Source organism: Rhineura floridana, chromosome 6, assembly GCF_030035675.1.
Source record: "Rhineura floridana isolate rRhiFlo1 chromosome 6, rRhiFlo1.hap2, whole genome shotgun sequence".
Taxonomy (NCBI): Eukaryota; Metazoa; Chordata; class Lepidosauria; order Squamata; family Rhineuridae; genus Rhineura; species Rhineura floridana.
This window is the reverse complement of record NC_084485.1, coordinates 151,293,402-151,318,698: the sequence shown is the minus strand read 5'-3', so window position 1 is coordinate 151,318,698 and position 25,297 is coordinate 151,293,402. Positions and strand designations below refer to the sequence as shown.

General features: G+C 42.3%; 2 protein-coding genes and 10 non-coding genes across 20 annotated transcripts in view; 11 read left to right on the top strand and 1 right to left on the bottom strand.

The window, feature by feature from the left end:
• The window catches only part of ZBTB37 (zinc finger and BTB domain containing 37), a 37,960-nt gene extending 31,459 nt beyond the window's left edge, over window positions 1–6,501 (bottom strand). For 5 of the 7 annotated variants that reach the window (XR_009763637.1, XR_009763636.1, XM_061634150.1 and 2 more), the window contains exon 1: window positions 6,267–6,316. The gene's annotated coding sequence lies outside the window, so the exon portion shown is untranslated. The other 2 variants (XM_061634151.1, XM_061634149.1) reach the window with 2 other exon arrangements.
• A 160-nt stretch (window positions 6,502–6,661) lies between these two features.
• LOC133388035 (uncharacterized) lies at window positions 6,662–23,644 on the top strand. 3 transcript variants are annotated; one of them, XM_061634102.1, is made up of 12 exons: window positions 6,662–6,790; window positions 9,568–9,600; window positions 9,846–9,888; window positions 10,642–10,737; window positions 11,522–11,580; window positions 12,046–12,094; window positions 13,025–13,052; window positions 13,358–13,398; window positions 13,838–13,889; window positions 14,883–14,934; window positions 15,505–15,530; window positions 15,711–23,644. In XM_061634102.1, exon 12 carries the CDS (start codon window positions 20,024–20,026, stop codon window positions 21,365–21,367), a length of 1,344 nt encoding a protein of 447 aa, XP_061490086.1. In that variant the 5' UTR covers window positions 6,662–6,790; window positions 9,568–9,600; window positions 9,846–9,888; window positions 10,642–10,737; window positions 11,522–11,580; window positions 12,046–12,094; window positions 13,025–13,052; window positions 13,358–13,398; window positions 13,838–13,889; window positions 14,883–14,934; window positions 15,505–15,530; window positions 15,711–20,023; the 3' UTR covers window positions 21,368–23,644. The 3 variants fall into 3 exon arrangements, with proteins under 3 accessions (XP_061490086.1, XP_061490084.1, XP_061490085.1); XM_061634100.1 differs by having other exon boundaries at window positions 15,478–15,530; XM_061634101.1 differs by lacking the exon at window positions 9,846–9,888 and having other exon boundaries at window positions 15,478–15,530.
• Window positions 8,019–8,097, top strand: LOC133388221 (small nucleolar RNA SNORD74). Its single transcript, XR_009763700.1, has one exon. It is a non-coding gene; the product is annotated as a small nucleolar RNA SNORD74 (small nucleolar RNA).
• Window positions 9,684–9,766, top strand: LOC133388210 (small nucleolar RNA SNORD24). Its single transcript, XR_009763691.1, has one exon. It is a non-coding gene; the product is annotated as a small nucleolar RNA SNORD24 (small nucleolar RNA).
• LOC133388223 (small nucleolar RNA snR60/Z15/Z230/Z193/J17) lies at window positions 10,240–10,321 on the top strand. The gene has a single exon (XR_009763702.1). It is a non-coding gene; the product is annotated as a small nucleolar RNA snR60/Z15/Z230/Z193/J17 (small nucleolar RNA).
• On the top strand, window positions 11,902–11,968 carry LOC133388222 (small nucleolar RNA SNORD44). The gene has a single exon (XR_009763701.1). It is a non-coding gene; the product is annotated as a small nucleolar RNA SNORD44 (small nucleolar RNA).
• LOC133388239 (small nucleolar RNA SNORD78) lies at window positions 12,866–12,926 on the top strand. Its single transcript, XR_009763716.1, has one exon. It is a non-coding gene; the product is annotated as a small nucleolar RNA SNORD78 (small nucleolar RNA).
• On the top strand, window positions 13,133–13,207 carry LOC133388220 (small nucleolar RNA SNORD47). Its single transcript, XR_009763699.1, has one exon. It is a non-coding gene; the product is annotated as a small nucleolar RNA SNORD47 (small nucleolar RNA).
• LOC133388240 (small nucleolar RNA SNORD75) lies at window positions 13,658–13,718 on the top strand. The gene has a single exon (XR_009763717.1). It is a non-coding gene; the product is annotated as a small nucleolar RNA SNORD75 (small nucleolar RNA).
• Window positions 14,731–14,808, top strand: LOC133388212 (small nucleolar RNA SNORD79). Its single transcript, XR_009763693.1, has one exon. It is a non-coding gene; the product is annotated as a small nucleolar RNA SNORD79 (small nucleolar RNA).
• On the top strand, window positions 15,157–15,233 carry LOC133388224 (small nucleolar RNA snR60/Z15/Z230/Z193/J17). The gene has a single exon (XR_009763703.1). It is a non-coding gene; the product is annotated as a small nucleolar RNA snR60/Z15/Z230/Z193/J17 (small nucleolar RNA).
• LOC133388211 (small nucleolar RNA SNORD81) lies at window positions 15,567–15,645 on the top strand. Its single transcript, XR_009763692.1, has one exon. It is a non-coding gene; the product is annotated as a small nucleolar RNA SNORD81 (small nucleolar RNA).
• Window positions 23,645–25,297: the final 1,653 nt, after the last annotated feature.

The window sequence follows — 25,297 nt, the reverse complement described above, 5'->3', positions numbered from 1 at the left end:
CTATTAGGTGAAGGTTTTTCAGGATGTGAAGCAAAATTCTGTACCTGTACACACCCTTCCCCCAAAGCAATTCTGGTTCCCTTTCCACCTCTCACATCATACTCGGCACATAAATCAGTATTCCCAGATGGCTAATAATCCTTGGAAAAATAAATTATATATATTTCACACTGAAGGAGAGCCCTAAAATTGACTCCGATGTTAAAAGTGTATACCTAGTTTGTAAACTTGTCCAAAGTCACAAGTACCACAAGGCAGCAACTACGATAGGATGCCAGATGGAGGCAGTATGCTTCCAAATGCCAGTTGCTGGAACCTCCAGAATGGGAGAATGCACTTTGCACTCAGGTCCTGCTTGCAGGTTTCTCATGGGCAACTGGTTGGCCACTGTGAGAACAGGATACTGGACTAAATGGGCCATTGGCCTGATCCAGCAGGCTCTTATGTTCGTATGATTAGGAACACACACCCTGCTTAACCACACAGAGAAATCAGCATACTATGCTTTACAGTGCCATTGATCTGAACACCACTTGATACAACAATTCCATACAATCCATATTGTAAGACAATAAAATAAATAAAAGCAGCAATAACAATATAATTAAAAATCAAAATGAATATTAAATGTGATAGATATGCCATCTCCCATCTTCAACTCCAAATTCACAGGCATGCCAGACCATCCGAACAAAGCTTGCAAGCCACAGGTGGTCCACAGACCACTAGAGGATAGGCTGAAACAATTAGGAACTTGGATAAGAATCTTACTATTCATCTGCTACATTTGACAGTGTGTGTTTTGTGTGCTCCTGCTTTAAGTTAGCAGTACACTACCATGCACTATAATGCGGATCATTAGTAGTAATTTTTTCAGAATGGGAATCCATCTGAAATTCTCAGGAGACCCATCTTTAGTTTGTCTCTCTCCTTTTCTGCCTATGCAGAGCAGAAGCAAAGACAGCCAGGGCTCATGTACTTTCAACATCCCCTCATCAGTATAATTTTTCAAGGAAAAATGTTCTCTCCTCTTTTGCTTCTGGTAATAACCACCCTTTCCCGCTTCTCAACCCATCCTCCTCCTCCTCCTCCTCCTCGGAAGAGAGAGAGAGAGAGAGAGAGAGAGAGAGAGAGAGAGAGAGACGGGAGGGAGGTGGAGGTTGTGGAGCCATCCATATTAGGTTGGGGCATGGTGTCCCCTCCAGTTGAAGACCAATGATCAGGCTGAAGTGGGGTGCTCAATAGGTGATTAACACTGAAGGATGCTGCCCTAACATAAAAGGAAGAGGTTATTCAGGACTGTTATCTTCAAACTGCTTCTGTGGTCTTTGTACATGGGCCTTTAAACATTCAAAATTTAAGGTACTAGCAAATGCTTCTGCGTTCCATTCTTACATGACAAAATTAATATTCATTTGCTATGCTTTTCTTTAATCCATCACTTCACACTCCCTGCAGGTAAACTAGGACTTTCAGGGTAGGTACACCTTCAATAAAAAGGAAAATTTGGATAAACTTCTTGTAGAGCAGAGGTTTCCAAATTGCGGTCTATGGACCATCAGTGGTCTGTGAGCTTCATTCAAGTGGTCTGCAGCATGTCCATGTTAAATATTCATACTGACTTTTAACTGTATTTTTATTGCTTCTTTTTTCTTATATTGCATTTTACTGTATTATAATGTGCATTCTATGGAATGCACATTGTAATACAAAATAACATGAAATGAAATGAAATGGACTGCCTTCAAGTCGATCCCAACTTATGGTGACCCTACAAATAGGGCTTTCACGGTAAGCGGTATTAAGAAGGGGTTTACCATTGCCTCCCTCTGAGGCTAAGAGGCAGTGACTGGCCCAAGGTCACCCAGTGAGTTTGATGGCTATACGGGGATTCGAACCACGGTGTCCCAGGTGGTAGTGCAACACCTTAACCACTATGCCACACTGGCTCTCCACAAAATAACATACAACATAATAAAAGAAGCAATAAAATACAATTAAAAATCATACAGCACCTAGCACAGTACAGTATAATTTCCACAACAGGTAGAAAAATCATTAAGTGTTCTACCAAGACCCTCAGCAATTTTCAAGTGGTCCATGGGAAAAAAAGGTTGGGAACCACTGTTCTAGAGGATCTTCGTTAGTTAAATGATTAGACACCACTGTTTCAAAATAGTTGGCACATAATAAGTTGACAACAAATATGTCAACACAGAAATCAATGAATTATTTGCTGGGTGACACTGTCTCACACAATCCTTGCAAGAGTACAGACTAGCCATTTCTAGTGTGATGACTAGGAGATAATGGTGACACAATAGCAATGCTAGTTTTAGGTTAATTAACCACTGTTCCCTGCTTCTGTGTTCATAATATCTAATGTAGATTGAAATGGTCAGTCTATAGAAACATGCATTAAAATCTTTTCTTTCAAATCAACAGCATATAGTAGGTGCTCCCAGTAATTGCAGAAGCAGCGGACTTGAAAAAATGAGATGGCCATTCCTGACTGCTCTGACTACACTACCAAGGAAGCCCTTACAATTTTAAATTAGGTACCAAGATAGATATACAGAAGCAATGAGTGGTGACCCACCTAACATAGTTGTTATGATGGAGAAGATGAGGCTGTAAAAGCTTTATTTGGAATTTTAATTCCAGAGGACCTGAAGTTAAAAGCTTACACACACAAGTTTTAAAAGTGTTAAACTCTTTGCTTCATTACCACTACTTTTTGTCTTTAATTTTTTTAAAAGTCTTTATAGTTGTCAATTTTCAATGTAATAAAACCAATTAAAAACCCGCAATAAAAGCATTCTGCTGGGGATGGGATACAGGAAATAGAAGAGAAACAAAGAAATATACACACAAAGGTGGAAAGTAGTATACTGAAAATCATATCAGAGAATATCATTAAACCTGCTGTTCTCCCAATTATTTTTGGAAATGATCCTTTAAGAGGATCTGACTAGTTTCTTTTATATTACTTCTACATGGGAGGTATTTATTATTTCATTATCTGCTTCTCTCTGCAAGCCTGGGCATGGATGTAAGAAGCTTCAATGAATCAAATGTGTCCTGGTTCACGTTTGCCAGTTGTATGTAGGCTGCTGGTGGAGCCTGACCATGTACATTCATGCAAACAATAAAATGATGCCATTTTGCCATAAATACACCATAACTTCTTTGTTCATTTATAATTTTTATGTTATGGGCAAGCTTTACGAGTTATGCTATATGCCACACTTGGTGGTACCATGATTCCAGCATGGCTCCCAAGAGCTCTTTCCATGTCCTGGCTATAATTACCCTGGCTGCAGTGAGCAAATGGCTTATTAGGTCCTTATTCATTAAATCCAAGTTTTGCTCCATAAACAAATTTAGGAGGGCTAATTGAGGTGTCATCTTAACATCTTGGTTAGTAATTATTTTGATTTCCAAGAAAACTGTGTTCCAGAAATCCTGTATTTTCTTACAGTCCCACCACATGTGGAAATATATTCCAATTGAGGTGCAGCCCCTCCAGCATTTTGCTGAATATGTTCCAGTGACATGTTCAAGCTTCCTGGGTACCACTTATGCACCAATTTAAGAATTGTCCCTTTATTCTGTGCTGATACTGATATGAAGAGTGTTTTTATCCAGATAACTTTCCAAGCCTTATAATCAATTTGTATTTTTAAAACCTGCTCCCAGCCAACCTTTAAGTCTTGCGTTGTACCTGAAGTAGTATCTGTTAACATTTTATATATGTACGAGAAACCTGGCCCCTTGAATTAGGTGATGCTTCCCTTAACTGTCCCCACGCAGTTACTGTCTGTTTGCAGCTGCTTTTACAGCTGCTGTCACTACGAAAGATGAAATTTGATTCCAGAATAACCATGGGATTGAGATTTCCTGCAGAATGTCACTAGCATCTCATTTAGTCAATGGAATATTGTTTTTATAAAAATTACACATCCTACATAACTTTTTCACTTCCCAATCATGAATATTCTGTGGCCTGTCGGATGGTAAATCATGGAGATCAGAGGGGAGTATGCTGGCATTAATACTGTCACCCTGCTCTTCAGACTTTAAATGATAAATCTGTTTTTAACACTCGGCAGGTTCCTAAATATAATTTTAAAAAATGGGATAAACCATTAAGGGAATTCCATCTATCCCACATTGTTCTAAGTGCACCACTGTTTAGTGTTATCATAATTGATATTTGGGACCATGTGTTTCAGTGGATATGCCTTATAACACAAGGGAATATTTAGGATTGCCCATCTGCCATTCATGGAGTGCTTATATGACAATGTTCTCTAAAGCTGTAGTTTCTTAGATTCAAACATAAGTGATTCTAGTTTTCTCTGACATAGATACAGCTGTTTAAGGGGGATTCAAATAAGTAAGGTTTGAAACAGATATGCTCATTTAGGTAGTGCCATCCTTTTTATACCTATGATTCTATCCATCAAAGAGAGTTTAAGTTTCTTCCATAAAACTGTATCTTTTGTAATTTGATGCCATATAGGGCCATAATTAACCCAAACTAGCTTATTTTTTTAGTAATTTGGATGCCCAGATATCTAAATTTATTATGACATACGGGGATATTTAATTACTTAGAAAGAGCTGTTTGGTGTTTTGGTGAGACATCCCCGAACTCTTGACTTCTTAAAATTTACTGGATGTCCTGTTACCCTTTTAAATGCTTCTAATTCAGAAAGCAATAGTGACACTGTTTCTAGTGGTGTTGTGGTAGTTATCATCATGTCATCAGTGCACAGTCCCAGTAGGTATTCATATACCTTACATATCCCTTGAATGTCTGAATTATTTTGTAAGTTAATTGCCAGTGGTTCAATAGCTAAAATAAAAAGCAGTGGGGATAACTGACATCCTTGCTTCGTCCCCCGACCCAATGATATTTGTTTTGATTCTATATTGACTCTTAATTTTAGCATAACAGGTATAATAAATCTGTTGGATAGTATGTGTAAGTTTAGAGCCAAATCTCCTTATTTGAACCACTTCTAGCAAATATTATGATCCAACAGTCAAAAGCCTTTTAAATATCCAATGCTAACAGTGCAAGTGGGGTGCGAATTGTTTTACAACAATGTATTAAACTTAATAATTTCCTGATAAGATCTGAGATTTGGCATTGTGAGATTTCCCTTTACTCATCTCCTCCTCCCTACCGTATCCCTTCTTCATGTAGTCCTGCTTCCAACAGAGACATAACATTATCAGACCCTCAGTGAAAAGCAGAATAGCTGAATTGGGGCAAAGATTCATCTAATTGTGCATTCCATTTCCAACAGTGGCGAGTCAGACACGAACAATGCATGAGAACAATAGTACTTCTTTACCCCCAGCAACTGTATTTAGTGGCATACTGTCACTGAATACGACGCAAACTGGTCCATTCCCCACTTAAGGACACCTAAGCCAGTGCCTATTGGCACATCTTGTAGTAGTCAATTCTATATATTTATTATACATTGTGTGAAGAAACACTTTCTTTGGTCTGTCTGAATCTACTGCCAGTCAACTGAATTAGATAATACAGTGTTAGGGGACAGCAGGGGAATTATTTGCAACATTCAAAGAAATTGGCTTTCAAGACAAGCCTCATATCCAGTTTTTCCACATTACACATGGTTTTATAAATATCTACTATGAGAATAATCACAAACACTACAGCTCTAGCATGAAGTAGGTTGCAATCCTACACGTGTTTACTTGGGAGCAGGCTCTACTGAGCTCAGTGAAGGATTACTTCTAAATAAAAACTTGAGAGGGCCAGGCTACAGAGCAGTATTTAAAACACTTCCCAAAGCTTCAACCTCCCTTTCCTCGTCATAAATATTCTCACTTAAATAAGAAGCATTAACTCACGCACGCGCTTCTCCAGTACTTAACAACTTCCAAACCCTCAACACGCCAGAACAAAGTATAAACGCTTTGTGTATGAAAAAGCAGTAAATAAAGGTAATGGGATAATTAAAACAATTAAACACAAGAAGGAACGAGTCAAGACAGAAATAAATGAAAATTGACACTCTAGACTGGAGCTGATAAGTGTGGTATGCTAAAAGGCGGGGCGGGGGTCACACAACTTGTTACCCAGAAACAGCGGAAATGGGGGACAAACTCCGTTGGTAAGAGTCAGGCGAGTGGGGAGAGAGACTAGGAACTGGGTCCGGGAGAAAGCCCCCTCATTTTAGGAGTACTTTAGGCCACCCCAGGGAAACTCTCGTCGGGTTCACCTGCCAGGCGAGCGGAGGAAGCGAGAAAGGAAAGAGAGACAAGAACTCTCTCGACCTTCTTCCCTTTCCCGAGGGGACCGAAATATACCGTCTACGTACCTCCAGGGGGGGGTGGGACGAGCCCGAACACCCTTCCGGAAGCGAAACCCCCAGAAGAGCCGCGTCCCGGAAGAACATTCCCCCCGCTTCCCTGATTGACTAGCCTTTCCCCCCCTGCCCCAGAGAAACGGTTTTCGCGTCAGGTAGCCACACCCACAGGCATGAATCCGCCATAGGGGAGGGGAGGGTGGACCCTGGGCGTCATGACCGCCAGTATATTTGCTGTCGTGGTGGTGGGGAAACATCTGAGGGTGGGAACGTTTCTTCACTGAGGGGCGGGAAACGGGAGGGGATATGCAAAATAAACTCTGAGCCCTCACGTGATCCTAAGTGACGTACGTACGTATATAAAAGGAGTGGCTCCGCCTAGTCCTTTCTCTTCCAGCTCTTCTTTTTGCGGTGTTCGGCAGCTGTGGGTAATCGTGGTGAGTTGTGGTGCTAAAGTGTGTGGGTTTCCTTCCCCCCGCCAATACAGCTTTAATTAATTTTTATGGAGAGTGTAGGGGATTTAGGACGTGTTGTTTGCCGTAGATGGTTTTGGGGAGAACGGATGGAGATGGATTTTTGTTTTTCTCACCCCATTCCTATTTTTCCCTTTGCTCTTCGGGCCTTGCGTGCAAATGGTGCCTAAAGAACTACGTAAAACACGGCGTACAGGCTTCTCTTTTTTCCTTCTAGATGAGCCTTATTTATGCGTTAGTCTGGGGAAGGGAAAGGTAAAAAGCGATCCTTTCAATTGGCTAAATCCTAATTAAAAGTCTAAGCAGCGGCTTCTATTAGAAAGGATCCTTGCAGTGATAATCAAGCAATACCTTTATTAGGATCAGTAAAACAAATGCAAAGTAATGTAGAAGTTCTTGAGTTGCTGAACTAGCTGCAAGCTAGTTGTGAAGAGTGAAAGGTAAGGTGGTGGTGGGTGGCTAAAAACCCAGTCTCCTAGTCATTTGGTGTGCCTTAGGCAGATTTAACAAGGTTCAGTTGCAACTTGTCACATTACAAAATGTGTAGTCCATCTCAGACTCTAGGCAATGTGGGGGAGTCACTTAGGAATGCTTTAATTTTGTCCTAGGCTTCTTGTAGCACTTACATAGATGATTTTTTCTAGGGTGCGATAATGGGGAAGGTATCTTAATGAGACCTTGCTTTTAATAGCGGGTGAATGTTGAATCTTTGGGTTTTGTGCTATAGTAGCTACCTATGGGCTGTGTACAGAACAGCTTCATATTAGTGTAAATCAGCCTTGGGTTTAAGTGCTCACCTAGGAGCCATAGATGGCAGAATTGAATGAATCTGAGTGCATGGAATTTTTGCTGGCAGAAAATAATGCAGAATGCTTTCTCTGCATCTAGCATAAAAACTCGTGTCCTTCTGCCACCTCCTAGCAGGCTAGTAATTTCCCCCACATAACAAGTTTTCTGGGCTAGAAACTTTTGTGGGGTTATTTACAAGACTGGTGTAAAAGACATAACCCTCAGGAGGGAAGTGTTGATTACATCTATAAAGTACTAGGAGTGTGGCTAGTGCAAACAGTTGTACTGGGGCAGCTGTAGTTACCAGTAAAGCTGGAATGAGCTGCGCCAGAGTCTGGCATAGAATGCAGAACATCATACCTTGTTGAAAATTTTAATGTAGCTTCCTGAGCTTGCCTTCACTGTACCTGCACATGATGATAAATGATGTTGGTAGGGACATCTGAGAACATGATGAATACCAACATCTCTGAGCAGGGTAAGGGGCTTGGATGTATTCATGGTTACTTATCTCAATTTCTATGAATGTCTTCTAAACTTAATTCATTTATTAGAATTATATCCTGCCCTTACTCCCAGTAGTGTAGTGGCGAATCCAGAAGTGCAGGGCCCCTTCATGATATTCGTGCCACACCTCACCTGCTTGCTTGCTTTCCACCATCATCTCCACACTCCTTAGTCCTTCCTTCATGTACCTTCTCCTACAACAACAGACATCCCTAGGAGCCAATCAGCATGACAAGGGAGAGTGCTAGCTATTGAGAAGAGTTCTCAGTGGCTCACTCACCTCCTTTCACTCTGATTGGTTTCAATCAGCAAAAAAGGACAAGGAAGCAGGTTAGAAGGTTCTTCTCAGTGACTAACAGACTCCCCCTTCATGCTGATTGGCTCATAGGATGCTGGAGACGGGCCCTGCACCTAAAAAAATAAGGGGTCTAAGACACCCTGAGAACCCAGATGACTACACCTCTGCTTACTTGATTTGCACCTCTTTACTCCTATGATCTGGTCTGCAGATGAGTACAAAAATCTTGTACATTAGGTGTGTGTATGCGTGCAGCCTGCTGCTACGTGCGGGATGCAGGATTGAAGGAGCGTTTGCACCTCCTAGTTAGTGTAAAAGGCCCTTAAGTCATATCATTCCTCTGTGTTTATACCAGCATATCAAGAAAACTTGGATTTGTTGCTGTTACACACAATATGTTTTGAACATTACTTTAAACTCCAGTCTAAAACAGGCTTTAATCCTTGCTCCTGGAGGAGTAGAATCCTCTCCTAGTAACCATGGGACATTGAGTCAATGAGGGGAGGGAGAGAGTGGAATGTAGAATGGGATGGCTGGATAAAAGAGGGCGGAGAGAAGGGCATGCCCTGGAGGCTTCACAACACTGTTCATCTGTGGGTGGGTGTCAGGTTGGCTGAGAAAGAAGGAAAGGAAGGGGGGGAGGTGTGGCAAGGAGGAGAGTAGAAGGTGAACAGTTGTTTCTGTGCCTACCTCTGTATTTTGCTGTTTTTGATGGTGGAAAAGCCATGTGTCCACAGAGATGGAAGTGAGAGCTGCCCATAGAAATTGGAGTATGTACTGTAGATGGGACTGGACACGCACCCCCCAAAGTGGCAGCAAAGTATTCCTGCACTTTCTAACTCAATTATTTAATGTGAAACATTTAATAATAACCCTGCTAATGCAAATTCAGTTCATTGTTCCCATTTTGGAAGGGTCTGTGGCTGGGGGAGTGAGTGGTTTATGACAGCACTCTAGCAAGTGGTAGCCCTGCAATGTAATCCACTGTTAGTACTGCAGGTCAGAGGTGAGGTTGATGCTAGTTTGCTTTCCCAATCAAAAACGCATCACCATTTTGCGACAGAACTCCACTTCTTTGCTTTTAGTAGATGTAACTCAATTTTTACTGTCTGAAAAAGGTCTAACCTATTTTTTGTGTTCTTTATAGGCTCAGAAGGTGAATGCTGTACTATTCATGGAGGTACATTTTTCTGTTGTAGATTTCAAAGAAGACTTTTTAGACTTCTTAAATGCAATCTATAGCTTGTTTGTGAACTTATTTCGTGCCACAATGATGACACTTATTTGCTACTCTTGATTAGAAGAATGATGAGACTGCTTAACCACCTATAATTGAAACTGAGGCACAGAAATTGCTCTTAAAAGTATATTCATCTTTAAATTGCTTTTGAATAGGCTTTGTAACATTTGTTGTTTTCCATGCAGGGTTTCACATATAATTCAGTACTTATGGAAGGAAGATATCTTGGTAAGAGTCCCAACAGAAGAGCAAGTGATCTGTATCTGTTGAGATGCATGTCTGTGTATAAAGAAGTACAGGGAGGATTTTCATACCATAGAGCACTGAGGGTGGTATTCCATGTTAGTCCTACTCAGTAGACCCATTGAAATTAATGGGCATGACTAAGGTACATTAATTTTAATGGGACTCCTCTGAGTAGGACTTAGTTGAATACAACCCTGAATCTTAATGTACAAAAGCCTTGCTAAATAACATTTTCTTGCAGGTGAATATGATAGATTAAATGTGCTTGGTACTAAATTGAGATAGATAGCAGCATCAAATGCAACTTTTGGTTTCTCTGTCCCTTGTGTATAAAGGATGTATATGATGACAACATAGTTCAGCAGATAATCTGTGATGAATGCTTGATGTCTTTCGCTCCTGTCTGATGCATCCTTGTTCTGAGCCTAGCTTCTGTACTTACTGCCTAATATTAACATATTCCTTGCTTGTCAAGGAGATCAATTGCTATATAATATACCTGTTTACTACATGGAACAAATGTGGATGTTTTTAGCTGAAAGCATGTCCCCTAATTAGTTAGAATTTTCTTTGTTTCTACTGATGGAACCAGTCAACTGCAAGTTAATACTGTTAACAGTGAGAAAGTGTTTTTGGGTTCAGTCCAAATTTAGTTTGAAACAATTTGGGTGGCAAAAAAGGATTTCAACTATTAAGGTCATAAGTCTTTTTAACATCATTAAATTTCTTTTGCAGGTTCTGCAGCAAGACTAATGTGTAGTGCAGTGTGGTCTAGCTGCCTCTGTTATAAACTTCAGTACATCTACTTAGCATGGGCTGAATGCCAAAAAGGTATGTTGCATAGAAAAAAAATGTGTAGTGATAGCAGAGGGCTTTTAGCAATGGCAAGGCACCCCTCGTAAATAATGGTAGTGACCACAGCATGCTTAGGCTGCCCCAAGTTCTCTTGGTTAGCATTATTAACAAGCACGCAAGATGGATTATGCTGGAAAGCAAGTGCAAGCAAATCTTGTTAGCACCCATTAAATTCCATGCTTGAATCCCGTGCTTACATGAATTGCTGCAATATAAGAATGGGGAGACCTCCGCTGGAGAGTTTGGTCTCTTGCTAGTTGAACTTTTTAAAGGCATCCATTCAAGATTGTATCCATCCAGGGTTGACAAGCATTTCATATACCCAGGCAAATGGGCTTCTCTCAGCACTGGTCTTGAATTCTCACCTTAAGGCAAAGTTTATTTCACTTATGTAAAAATATTGGACCATAGCCTTAAGCAGAAGAATGTCCTTATATCCTTAAATAACTGTTCCAGAAAATTTTGTTACTTTTGTACACATTTGTCACCACACTTCTTAATTGTAAATAGCACGGGGATTTAATTGGATAATTTTTGTCTTGTCTTTGTTCTCCAAGCATTTGACAGCAGCAGTGTTGCTGATATGAAGATTGGAATAGGAGCTAGTCAAATAAATGTTAAATCTACTGTACATGATGTTGAATCAGGTCGCTGATACAAATGAGGATAATTGAGTCTACACTGATACAGTGGATTATTGTAGTTTAAAAAGGGGGTGAAGCTGAGTGCAAGTCTAAAAGCAGCTATTGTCTCTTTACAGGCCGCCTTAACTTGGCTGTGGGCTGAAATGTCAGAAGGTTGGATTCAGAAGCAAAAAAGGTTGGTTAAAGTTACAGAAAGGTGACTTAGCAGCAAATGCATCCTAGCTGTAATACTAGTTCAGTAGTGTGATAAAACCTTAAAAAAATCATGCTTACGAATGATCCAATAAATCTTTGTCTGTCCCTCTGAAATAAGGGTATAATTAATTCCCAGCGCAACTATAAATACCGCACATGCAGCCTTCCCTAGGAATTGCCAAAGCCTATAGAAAGCATTGAACAACTGAATATCTTCTGGTTATGTCAGTGAAGGTGAATTGGATTACGTGCAGTACCATTTTCAGTCTCTGCCTGTTGCTTAGTTGTGTATTGCAAGCAGCCTATGTGATGAGAAGCCAATAAAGCTGACTTAAATAATGGAGGTCTGTAATTAGCTCTACCTGAATTGGGGCATCTGCTTGCATTTTCTTGTTTAACGGCTAGCTTTCTTTGGACTGCCCTTTAAAATAACCTTTCTTTCCAGGTGTTGGAATGACTTCGAATATCTCTTTAGAGTTGCACTGCAGATAATGGTAAGTCACTACAAGACATCTAATTTGAATGAAATTTGGGTAGCGTTGGGAGTAAGATCAGTGATGCTTTAGAAGGACCAAACAATGAAGTGGGGATTAGTGTGGGTGACTTGTCAGCAATTCCCTGGTATGCCTTCCAGCTGGGACAATTGAATGCATTTATACTACACAAACTGACAGCTCAAATAGGACTCTAAAAGGCAACAACCAAAAGGAGAGAGGCATTATAAAAATGTGCTTGCTCGACTTGGTGGGGGCAGATGAACATTATAGCACCTGTCTGGTTGTATAGCAGCGTACCTTAAATTTGAGATTAAGGCTTTCCTTGGGTTAAGGATGGTATCCAGCTAACTCATTATGTCAGCATAAGGATTTCTGCTTGCACGGTGGAATTTCTCCCTTCCCAACCCATCAGAGCTGATTTGGGGAGGGAGAATGTGAGGACAGGAGGGGAAAGTTACACTGCGCTGACTGAGCAAGTTGGTTGGATACTTCCCTAAGGCTCCAATCCTTACCTCACTTAGGTGTAAGCACCATTGAATTCAGCAGGGCATCCTTCTCAGTAGACATGGTTAGGATTGCAGTTTAAATCTGTTAAGGTTGTAGTCCTGCTTCTTTTTGGACACCTGTCAGTCCTGGCCTAGAAAGACTATCCAGATTTTTCAGCTGAGAAACACTAGGAGAGTGAGTTGATGCAATTATTTCTGTGGAATGTACCACTATCTTTCATGACTACTGTGCTAAGAAATCCTAGAGTAAAATTAACAGGGTTCAAAATGATGCTTAAAATGTCTGATCTGACACCAGCATGTGGATTAATCATACTGAAAAACCCTGTAAAGTTACCTACTTTTTTTGTAGCAATTGATTTCTAAAACATTTAGCTTTGTGTATAAAGTGGAAAACAACTTCTCTTTGATTCTTAAATAGGTTCTGACCATGGAATTACTAACCTTGGGTAAGAGCATATTTTTAATTGTTTGCGCCTTAGCTTTACACATGTTCCATAGGTAGCTCAAGCCCATGGGGCACACTTGTAACCAATGATGATACTAGATTCTGCCAAATGACTGCTCATGATATTAACATCATTCCGTTCCATTTACTGAGGTTACATTGCTCATTGATTTGCTTTCCAGTCATAGTGTCTATGCAATATGGGAGTATAGTAAGTTCCTTAATACTGAGGTTGGGGATAGGCAATTTTGTTATGAGCTTCCATTGCAACTTTATAACAAATGTTTTGTCTCTTTAATGTACTAGTGGACAAGGATTCTCAGATTTTAATTTGCCTGTTGTGAGAGGTTAGTATATTGCTATACGGTTTCTTAATTGATTAGAAATCAGTGTATTAAAATCTGACTCTGTAGGCTGTGTGTTTTGGGAGGGGGGTGTAGCACAATAAAGCACATAACTTGATATGTAGAGGATCCCAGGTTCGATTTCTGATGTCTCTGGCATATAGGAGACTGGAAAGCTGCTGGTAGTTGGAAGTACACAGTAGGTTAGACTCTTTTTGAAATATAAACCACCAAAATTAAGGCGGGCCATGCTAATGGAAAAAGCCAATGATGTTTTAAGAGTAGTGGACAGAAGATGTTTCTGAAAACCTTGCACTGAGGCTTTTGGAGGAAAATGCTATAAGAATTCAATCCGAAGCTTGGGATGGCTGAAGATGAGAAATTTGGCTTAGGTCTGATACATCAAGTAATGGTAAAACTATGGAATTTGTCTTGATTTTAGGCACAGTGGAAGCTAGTGAAAAGAGGAATGGTCTGAACTTCACAGCATATTGGTAAGTAGAGGGTGCATGGTACTTGTAGGGTGATGTGTACCACTGTTGAGATTGTGCCCTTCCCATGCCCTACCCCATCCCAGTGGCATTCATTTTAAAAAATGTATTTAACAAAGGTTATATACTGCTTGATGGTTAAAAAAACCTAAGCTGTTTATAAGAAGCATTAAAATTATCAATTAAAATATTGAAAAATAAATATTTTTTTAAAAAAACTATTAAAACAGCAGTAGACTAAAACACATAGACATGTATGTGTCTGGATAAACTTGCCTAAACAGAAATGTTTTAAGCAAGCACTGAATATACAGCAAAGGTGCCTGTCAGTAGGTAGTGAGTTCCAACGGGTAGCTGCTGCCACACTAAAAACGATTTTTTACAAGTGCAGAATGAGTATTATGTAACAGGACTAGTACTGCAGATCAAAGTGGCTGAGGGGTGCATAACGGTAAAATCAGTGTGTGTCCTACTCTTGTAATTGCTTTCCTCAAACTCCCACAGACAAATCTTGATCTATATCTGATGGTTCTGGAGCCAAATATGGCCTCTTCTGAAATAAGTTCTATTTTTCTGACATTTCTATCCCACTGTTTTTTAGAAGAGAATCTAGGTGGTTTACAAACAAACCAGTAATCAGCAGTAAAACGATAAAAACGAGTTAATGGTTAACAAGGGTAAAAGCACCCATAGTTGGTAAAAAGTGAAAAAATAACCAAAAACCCAAACTGCTGACCAGGACTCAAATAAGGAAACATGGAAAAAATTCTCTAGTATTAACCACATCTGCTGAGATACTTGAAGTGAAGATGCATGTAATAAAAAAATTTAAAATTGATATTTGTACTGTTAATGATGAAATTGTATAAAACAATGGGAATCTCTCTGAAAGGAGTGAAGAGAATTTCACACTGAAACAGTACAGAAATTATGCTGCCTTTTAGTATACTTACTGCTGCTTGGGCTCCCATTTGTAAATTTGTTACTTTATTATAGATTAAACTGGCAAATGTTCTGGAAGAAGAAAGTAATCTTTTGTCTGCCTGAAGTAAGTGCTATATACTCTGGTTTGGAAGAAATAATGTAGTCAATATTTTTTAAGTTGGCAAGTGTTGCTCTAGTTGTGTTTAGAAGTACATAGGAGCTATCCAAAGTCAGATTTGTCTCAAAAGCTGCAGCCACAAATAAGTTACATTTTTCCCTACAGGAAGTGGAAGTAAAGAGCTTGAAGGAGTGGGTGGTGGAGAGAAGCAGAGTTGTTAACAATGAACAGATACAGTGATGATAACATAGTTCAGCAGATGCAAACAGTGGTGAACTATCTTTCGCTCCTATCTGATGTATCTGGCTGTATAGTTCTTCAGGCAATTAAATGGGTTGCATTCACTTAAAAGTATTGATCATAAAGTCAATGTCTTTTGCTTTCAGAAAACATTTGTACAATTTCAGTGATAAATCTTATTCTAAATGTAACTCAAGACAAATGTGTGCACCTTGATTGCTGCAGAATAGATTATTCCAAATGAATCAGTTATTTGATTTGTATTTTGTGGTTAAGGCATGATCAATTTTCACTTCATGTACCTAACAGTTCTCTCAAATTCTTGGTGGTGAACAGCTTGAACTGACCAATGAATGTGAAAAGTAAGTATTTTGTATCAAATACTAGTTTTTGTGGGAATGGATACATGATGATAAACTAACCTTGAACTCTCTCTCTGACTATGTGATGGAAAAACTCAAGGTCTGATCTATTCATCTTTCAAAATCACTGTGCTTCTGTATGGATTGCTCTGCCTTCACTCTTTTTCTCTTTTATGCTAGATATGAAGCTGCAGCCTTGCCCAGGAGAAATTTAACTTGAAAGTAGTGGAAGATCATTTAGATTCAGGTTTTGTGACACCTGGAAAATAAAATGATTCTTTATCATCGATTGTAATTTTTTATTTATTGTTATACAGCCACTCTCATGGCTGTATACTATAGCGAGCTTGGATTTTTCACGTTCTGCAATGTTAAATTGAAAATATCCCTCATGCCATTCTGATGCTTCCCATTAGCTCATTTCAAAACAAAACCTTTCAAAACTTATAGTCCTGAACTCAGAAACGCTTGCTTAACAAGCCTCTCAGTTTTCATGGCGATACACAAAATGGTCAGAGAGAATAAAGAGTTCAAAGTCTAGAAAGAGCGGAAAACCCCCCAGAGCCCTTTTGGACTTTTTTCTGTCAGAGTTCTCATAATCTGTTGAAATTCATTAAAAATCAGCCATGTTCACAGAGTACCTGTAATCCTGTTAATCACCTTGCCCCATACTCTGACCTTCATCTTCTGCAGTTTAAAAGTTAAAAAAAAATGCCTGGCTGATTTTTAATTAATTTAATAAATTTTTGCTGGAACCCAATTATAACATCGGGCATGCTCAGTAAGAACCAGCTGTCAGTGTTCTAAAAGCCAGACTCCCAGCGGCTTGGCTAATCGGGGCCACACCCACACCAGACTTTGATTTCACTTGAGACAGTCATGGCTTCCCTCAATCCTGGGAAGTGTAGTTTGTGAAGGGTGCTGAGAGGAGACTCCTGTTCCACTGAGAGCTCCAGGGGCCAGAGTGGTTTAACAGCCATTCTGATTGAAGGTTGGTGAGAACAGGGCATCTCCTAGCAACTCTCAGCATCCTTCCCAGGATTCTTTGAGAGAAGCCATGACTGTTCAAAGTGAACCAAAGGCCTGGTGTGGATGTGATATGCCTGCTATAAAATAAAAAGGTGGGGGAAATGCTGAAAAGCAATGATACTGTTCACAATGTTTTCTTTTGGAAAAGGAAGGGGCTTCCCCTCTGCCCAGTGCCCACCCACCCAATCGCCTCCCCCTCCTTCTCCGTTCCCTGCCCCTCCCCCAGGTCAGTGTTGGAGTACGACCTGGGAGACCAGGGGTCGAATCCCCAACAGCCATGAAGCTCACTGGATGACCTTGGGCCAGTCAGAGGAAGGCAATGGTAAAACCACCTCTAAATACCATTTACCATGAAAACCTTATTCATGTTACCAAATTCTTCCAAGCCACACAGGAGGTAGATTGGACAGTGAAAAACCGACCCAAATTGTGTTTGCATTTTGACAAATTTGTAGGGTAGTACAATATCTCAGTAGACTGTCCGTGGCGCAGAGTGGTAAGCGGCGGTAATGCAGCCGAAGCTCTGCTCACAGCCAGAGTTCGATTCCAACAGAAGGAGGAAGTCGAATCTCCAGTAAAAGGGGTCGAGGTCCACTCAGCCTTCTATCCATCCGTGGTCAGTAAAATGAGCACCCGGCATATGCTGGGGGGTAAAGAAAGGCTGGGGAAGGAACTGGCAATCCCACCCCATATATACGGTCTGCCTCGCATGACATCACCCTAAGAGTCGGAAATGACTCGAACTACCGAGTGCAGGGACGCCTTTACTTTTTTTACAATATCTCAGAGAAGGTCAGGTCTCCTGGTCCCCTGGTGCATTCACTATAGAAGTTTGATAGAAATATCTGTGGGCTATAGGTACGTTCTTAAACTGCAAGGTTTTTTGCCTATTAGTGAATTATGTAATATATATCCCACCCTTCCTCCCAGTAGGCGCCCAGGGTGGCAAACAAAAGCACTAAAAAAAGCTTTAAAACATCATAAAAACAGACTTTATATTACAGCATCTTTAAAAATATTTTTAAAAAGCTTTAAAACCATCTGTTTTAATAAAAAAAGTTTTAAAACATTAAAGAGCAGTTCCAACACAGACTGGGATAAGGTCTTAACTTAAAAGGCTTGTTCAAAGAGGAAGGTCTTCAGTGGGTGCCAAAAAGATAACAAATGGCACCTGTCTAATATTTAAGGGGAAGGAATTCCGCTATAAGATGGTCTTTCAGGCAGCCTGGTCCCAAGTTGCGTAGGGCTTTGTACACCAAGATCAGAACCTTGAACTTAGCTCGGTAGCTAATGGGTAGCCAGTGCAATCTTTCATCAGCAGGGTGCCATGTTGTTAATATCCTGTGCCAGTGAGCATTTTGCACCAGCTGCAGCTTCCGGACCTACTTCAAGAGTAGCCCCACATAGAGCACATTGCAGTAATCCAGCCTGGAGGTTACCAGTGCATGGACAATAGTGGTGAGGATATCCTGGTCCAGAAAGGGTTGCAGCTGTCTCACCAGCCAAAGCTGGTAAAAGGCACTCCTAGCCACAGAGGTCACCTGGGCATCTAGCGACAAAGATGAATCGAGGAGCACCCCAGACTATGGACCTGCTCTTTCAGAGGGAGTACAGCCCCATCTAAAGCAGGCAACTGACCAATTATCCGAACTCTGGAACCACCAATCCACAGCATCTCCATCTTGCTAGGATTCAGACTCAGTTTATTGGCCCTCATCCAGCCCACCACCAACTCCTTACTCAGATATTATACAGAAATAGAGCTGGGTATTGTCAGTATGCTGCTGTCACCTTGCCCCAATTCTGCTGACTGCTCCCAAGGGCTTCATATAGATGTTAAACAGCATGGGGATCTAGATAATGTGTTTCATCCAAGAGTGTTTGCAATTGCTGTGCTACAACCCTCTATTTGTGGCCAGTCGATAGCTGTCACAAACCAATGGGTCCCACTCCCTCCTGCAATGATGTATTGACCACACCCTGGATCAACTTGGTCACCTCCACCCCTGGCAAGCTTTAATAAGCCAAGAAGGGCAAGGGTCGAGAGGACACCTTGCTGGCAGCACCATTGCAAGCACCATGTCCATGTCATCATTAATTTACATTAATAGACTCAGAATAGTAGAGTTGGAAGGGGCCTATAAGGCCATCGAGTCCAACCCCATGCTCATGCAGAAATCCAAATCAAAGCATTCCCAACAGGTCCAGCTGCCTCTTAAATGCCTCCAGTGTCGGAGAGCCCACTACCTCTCTAGGTAATTGGTTCTGTTGTTGTATGGCTGTAACAGTTAGGATTTTTTCCTGATGTCCAGTTGGGATGATCGAGAAAAGATCCCAGCCCTCTGTGTGACAACCTTTCAGGTACTGGAAGAGTGCTATCATATCTCCCCTCAGTCTTCTCCAGGCTAAACATGCCCAGTTCTTTCAGTCTCTCCTCATAGGACTTTGTTTCCAGTCCCCTGATCATCCTTGTTGCCCTCCTCTTAACCTGTTCCAGTTTGTCTGCATCCTTGAAGTGCGGAGACCAGAACTGGATGCAGTATTCAAGATGAGGCCTAACCAGTGCTGAATAGAGGGGAACTAATACTCCGTGGTGCAGAGTGGTAAGTGGCGGTAACGCAGCCAAAGCTTTGCTCACGGCCGGAGTTCGATTCCAACGGAAGGAGGAAGTTGAATCGCCGGTAAAAGGGGTCGAGGTCCACTCAGCCTTCCATCCATCCGTGGTCAGTAAAATGAGTACCTGGCATATGATGGGGAGTAAAGAAAGGCAGGGGAAGGAACTGGCAATCCCACCCCATATATGTGGTCTGCCTAGTAAACGTCGCAAGACGTTACCCTAAGAGTTGGAAACGACTCGCACTACAAGTGCGGGGACACCTTTACCTTTAATACTTCAAACGATTTGGAAACTGTTTGTTAATGCAGCCTAATATAGCATTTGCCTTTTTTGCAGCCACATCACACTGTTGGCTCATATTCAGTTTGTGATCAATGACAATTCCAAGATCCTTCTCACGTGTCGTATTGCTGAGCCAAGTACCCCCCAATCTTATCACTGCATTTGGTTTTTTTCCTAGGTGTAGAACTTTGCATTTATCCCTGTTGAATTTCATTCTGTTTTCAGCCCAATGCTACAGCCTATCAAGGTCGCTTTGAATTAGCTGTGCCCCCCCCCATTTTGTATCAGCTGCACATTTGATAAGCATGCTGTGTACCTCCTCATCCAAGTTGTTAATAAAAATGTTGAAGAGCATTGGGCCCAGGACCGAGCCCTGTGGTACCCCACTTGTTACTTCTGTCCAGTTTGAGAAGGAACCATTAATGAACACTCTTTGAGATATGGAGTGGGGAGACAGTTATGTCATCGGGGGAGATGGAAGCATAATAGGGTGTTGGTTGCCCCCAAACTGTCTCCCCATTCAAATAGTCTGGACAGCTGTGGTGATAGTTCCCCTGGGTTAAAAATGCTTCTTGTGAATGCCAGATCGGTGAATGGTAAAACGGCCATTCAGGATTTGATCCTGGATGAGCACGCCGACCTGGCTTGTATCATGGAGACCTGGTTGGATGAAGCTGGGGGGGTTAATCTCTCCCAGCTTTCCCCACCAGGTTTCTCTGTGCAACAGCAGGCGAGACCTGGGGGATGGGGAGGTAGAGTTGCAGTGATCTATCGTGATACCATCTCCCTGACCAGGTGCCCTCTCCCACAATCTTCAGGGTTCGAATGTGTATATTTGAAGTTGGGTGGCCGGGACAGAATAGGGATTCTGTTGGTGTACCACCCACCCCGCTGCTCAACAGTCTCCCTTCCTGAGCTAGCCGGGGTGGTCTCGGGGTTGGTGTTGGAGTCCCCACGGCTTGTGGTATTGGGTGACTTCAACATCCATGCAGAGACCGCTCTGTCAGGAGTGGCTCAGGACTTCATGGCCTCCATGACAACCATGGGTCTGTCCCAAGTATTATCTGGCCCCACTCATGCCGCTGGCCACACTTTGGACCTTGTTTTCTGTGCAGGTTGGGATGATGGTGATCTTGGTGTGGAGGAACTCTCTGTAGTACCGTTGTCATGGACAGATCACTACCTGGTTGGGTTTAGACTCACTGGGACTCAGAACCTCTGCAGGGGTGGGGGACCGATTAGGATGGTCCGCCCCAGGAGACTGATGGATCCGGATGGTTTCCTGATGGCTCTTGGGGATTTTCCTGTCACCTCAGCAGGTGATTCTGTTGAAGCCCTGGTTGACCTCTGGAATGGGGAAATGGCCAGGGCGGTGGACACGATCGCCCCGGAGCGTCCCCTCTCATGGAGTGGAGCCAAACCAGCTCCTTGGTTTACCAGGGAGCTGGCAGCGATGAAACGAATAAGACTGGGACTAGAGCGATGTTGGCGGAAGACTCGGAACGAGTCTGCCCAAACACGGGCTAGAGCCTATTTGAAGGCCTACTCTGTGGCAGTGCGGGTAAAGAAGAAGCTTTTCTTTTCTGCCACCATTGTGTCTGCCAGGAGCCGTCCAGCAGAGCTGTTTCGAGTGGTCAGGGGTCTTTTACATTCAGGCCCCCAAGAGGGTAATATAGACCACTCAACAGCCCGCTGTCAAGAATTTGCACGGCACTTTGCAGATAAAGTCGCTCAGATTCGCTCTGACTTGGACGCTAAAATTGATAGTCTCAAGGGATGTAACTTTGGCTCCTGCTTGTCCAATAACGCATTCTTTTCAATTTGTACAGCCCGAGGATGTGGACAAGATCCTTGGAGAGGCGAGAGCCACCACATGTTTGCTAGACCCTTGCCCTTCCTGGCTCATTAAGAGTGCCAGAGGGGGACTGGCCGACTGGGTGAGGGGAGTGGTAAATGCCTCTTTACAACAAGGCAGAATTCCGGTGTGCCTAAAAGAGGCAGTTGTAAGACCTCTGTTGAAAAAGCCTTCCTTGGATCCCTCTATAATGGGTAACTATCGGCCAGTCTCCAACATTCCATTTCTGGGTAAGGTAATAGAGCGTGTGGCGGCTGCCCAGCTCCAGAAATTCTTGGATGAAACAGATTATCTTGACCTATTTCAGTCTGGTTTCAGGCCCGGCTACGGAACAGAGACTGCTTTGGTCGCCTTGGTGGATGACCTATGCAGAGAGCTGGACAGGGGGAGTATGTCCCTGTTGGTTCTACTGGACCTCTCAGCGGCTTTTGATACCATCGACCATGGTATCCTTCTGGGCCGCCTTGCCAGGATGGGACTTGGGGGCACTGTGTTGCGGTGGCTTGGCTACTTCCTGGAGGGACAAACCTAGAAGGTGGTGCTGGGGGATTCCTGTTCGACTCCTTGGCCATTGACATATGGGGTCCCTCAGGGCTCAGTTTTGTCCCCCATGTTATTTAACTTCTACATGAAACCCCTGGGTGAGGTTGTCCGGGGGTTTGGGGTTCGGTGTCATCAGTATGCGGATGACACCCAACTCTATTTCTCCTTTCCACCTAAAGCCAAGGAAGCTGTCCTGGTCCTGAACCGGTGCCTGGCATCAGTGATGGACTGGATGAGGGTGAACAAATTGAAATTAAATCCAGACAAGACAGAGGTGCTTCTGGTTAGTCGAAAGGCAAATCAGGGAATAGGGATTCAGCCTGTGCTGGATGGGGTTACACTCCCCCTGAAGACACAGGTTCGCAGTTTGGGTGTACTCCTGGACTCAGCTTTGAACTTGGAGGCCCAGGTCTCTGCAGTGGCCAAGAGTGCTTTTGCCCAGCTAAGACTGGTGCGCCAGCTGCGCCCGTTCCGGGAGACGCCTGTTTTGACTACAGTGATGCATGCCTTAGTTACATCCCGTTTAGATTACTGTAACACGCTCTTCGTGGGGCTGCCTTTGAAGACTGTTCGGAAACTTAAACTGGTACAGAGAGCTGCAGCCAGAGTGCTCACTGGAGCTGGTTACAGGGACCGTACAACCCCCTTGTTGTGACAGCTCCACTGGCTGCCAGTTTGTTTCCGGTCACAATTCAAAGTGCTGGTTTTGACCTATAAAGCTCTATACGGCCTAGGTCCAGACTATTTGTCAGACCGTATCTCCCCATATGAGCCTATCCAGGTGTTGAGATCCTCAGGAGAGGCCCGTCTCTCAGTCCTTTAAGATAGGGCCTCATAAGGTCTGTTGTATTGTTCTATGGTCCTATTCTTAATGTTTTAAATTGTCTTAGTATTTTAAGTGTATGTTTCATGGTTTTAATGTTACGAATAGTTTAATTCTATTTTAATTGTATATTTTTGTATGTTTTTTACCTATGTGTGGTTTTTATTTGTAAGCCGCCCTGAGTTCCAGTTTTGGAAAAAGGGCGGGGTAAAAATAAAGGGTAATAATAATAAAGTAAATTTGAGTACGATTCTGGAGCCAACTGCGGATCCATCTGATAGTTGTTCCATCCAGCCCACATTTAGCTTGCTTGCTAATCAGAATATCATGCGCCACTTTGTCAAAAGCTTTGCTGAAATAGAGATATATTATGTCCACAGCATTCCCAGTCTACAAGGGAGGTTATCCGATCAATAATAATAGATGTGAATCCTTAAGCACCGGGTCAAAGTCAATGTACTGTATCAAAGATGGATTTTATAAGAGTACAGCAAGAGAATTGGGGCAGCATAAGCTTGCCCTGCTGAGCAAATACCTCATGAAATCTGACAGCAAACTACAGAGGAAGCAAATTTTCTAATATGGCCCTTCATGTATATCAAAGCGCAGTGGGACAATTTGGAGCAAGAGGGGTCCAGAAGAAATGGACCAGTCACCCCGACTTACATGAAATTTGAAAAGCTGCCTTTGGATGACTGAGAGATGAGACCAATATAAGGAAGTGCCTGTATTTCCATATCAGTGGTTTAAGCCCCATTTGCCTGGTTGTGTTATTGACCCATATGGCTGCATACAGTTTTAAAGTAGAAGGGCCAGTCAGATGGCTGGAAAGGTGCCCCTCCTTGTAGTTCAGATGGATGAATAGTATAATTTCACAACAGACAATATGGGGAAGCAAGACAGAAGATAGTAGCATATTCTGTATTAATCTTGCCAAATGCCTCTTATGTAGTAAAAAAATTAAAAGGATTTAATTCAGCCTCAGATTGCATTGGTTTTTTTTTTATTGGCTTCACCCATCAGCTTTTTTCTTGTTTTTAAATTATATAGACTTGATGAACCTGGGAGAAAGGTGTATGAAAGTAGGCAGAGTCACTCATTAGTGATGTTGTTACCTGCTAGCAAAGCCCCCATTCTATTTTTATGTATTCTTTTAGGAACCTTGACAATTAGGTAATGCATGAGAGCATTTCAATATAGAGGTTGTTTCCCTTTGCTTTCAACATTCAAACATATATTACACATCAAGCTCATATTGTGCTTGAGAGAATTTCTGATCTAACCATCATTTCATCTCCCTCTGCTGCCCTTTCCACTGACAAGGGTTGTTCAGGATAATTGCACTAGTTCATCTATATTAGCTATGTCAGACAATCTGTGGAAGGAGTGGCTAGCCCTTTTTGGCTCAAGGGCCCCATTGACCACCTCACCTTAGCTGTTCTTTGCAGATGAGGAAAGTCCTGGCTGTCACCCTTCTCCATCCATGAATGACTAGAGAGGGATCATATTTCCTCCCCTTCAAGGTGCTGGGCTCCACCACATCAGCTTTTATGTTTGAACTGATATTTAACACTTAGCGTCAATGTAATTATACATAAATTATATAATCCTATCTTAGTCCTTAAGAAACACACATTTAAATTTACGTGTGCTGTGGCATGTTAGCATCACTATCAGTTAACTGTCAGCAAATCCCCCCCCAAAACATGGTCATTTTGACCTCAATACATGCTATTAAGCCTCCCTTCAAATATTTGTCTCTTCTGTGGCTCCTTATCTTCCTTTGACTATCCAACTGGGCTCGCTCTTCTCTCACTTCTAATACACTGTAATGCCTTCTATTGATCACAATGCAACTTTTAAAAAAAATCTTCCTTGGTGGGGGTCCTCGGGACCATGGGCCAACCATGGCCCACCAGACTGCACCTGATGTCCAACATGAAGTCAGGTATTTGGCAGGGCTTCAAAGTAGCTTAAGGTAGGCTCCTGAGTGTTGCTTTGCTGGTCCAGCAGGGCAACTGGGGCGGCAGGAGGGGGAAGCTGTTCCATCCCAATGCTGCTGTCTGAAGCTGCCCCTCACAGAAGTGGGGGGAGGCTTGCAAACCTGAGCTGATACCTTGTGCTATGCTTCCCATGCTTGAGAATCCTGTGGAACAGATTTTTTGCAGGTTGGGTGGGATGTCAGTCATGTGATGTGATTTATGGGTGAGCCGCCCTGCAGGCTGGAGCCAAAAATATTCCCCATACCTGTCTTATGTTAATATATTTCACTCCATTTCCTCCTTTCCATTGCTCTTCACTTGTGCAGTTTCCTCCTTAACTCACTTTATTTTGGCTTATGTTTTTAAATTGTGATGTGCAAGGCAGAGCTTTGTTTAATTGCTGCACAGCAGTTGATATACTAACCTGCATAATTATGATGGTTGTGGGCAGCGTTCAAATCCTGACTGCCATGAAACTTACTGGATGACCTTTGGCCAGTCTCCTTACAGCCAAACCTACCTCAGAGTTGTTAGGATAAAATGGGGAGAACCATGTACACCACCTTGAGTCCCTTGGAATAAAGTTGTAATATAAGTAAGATAATAAAACGTGAGATCCAGAGAAACTGTTGGGTT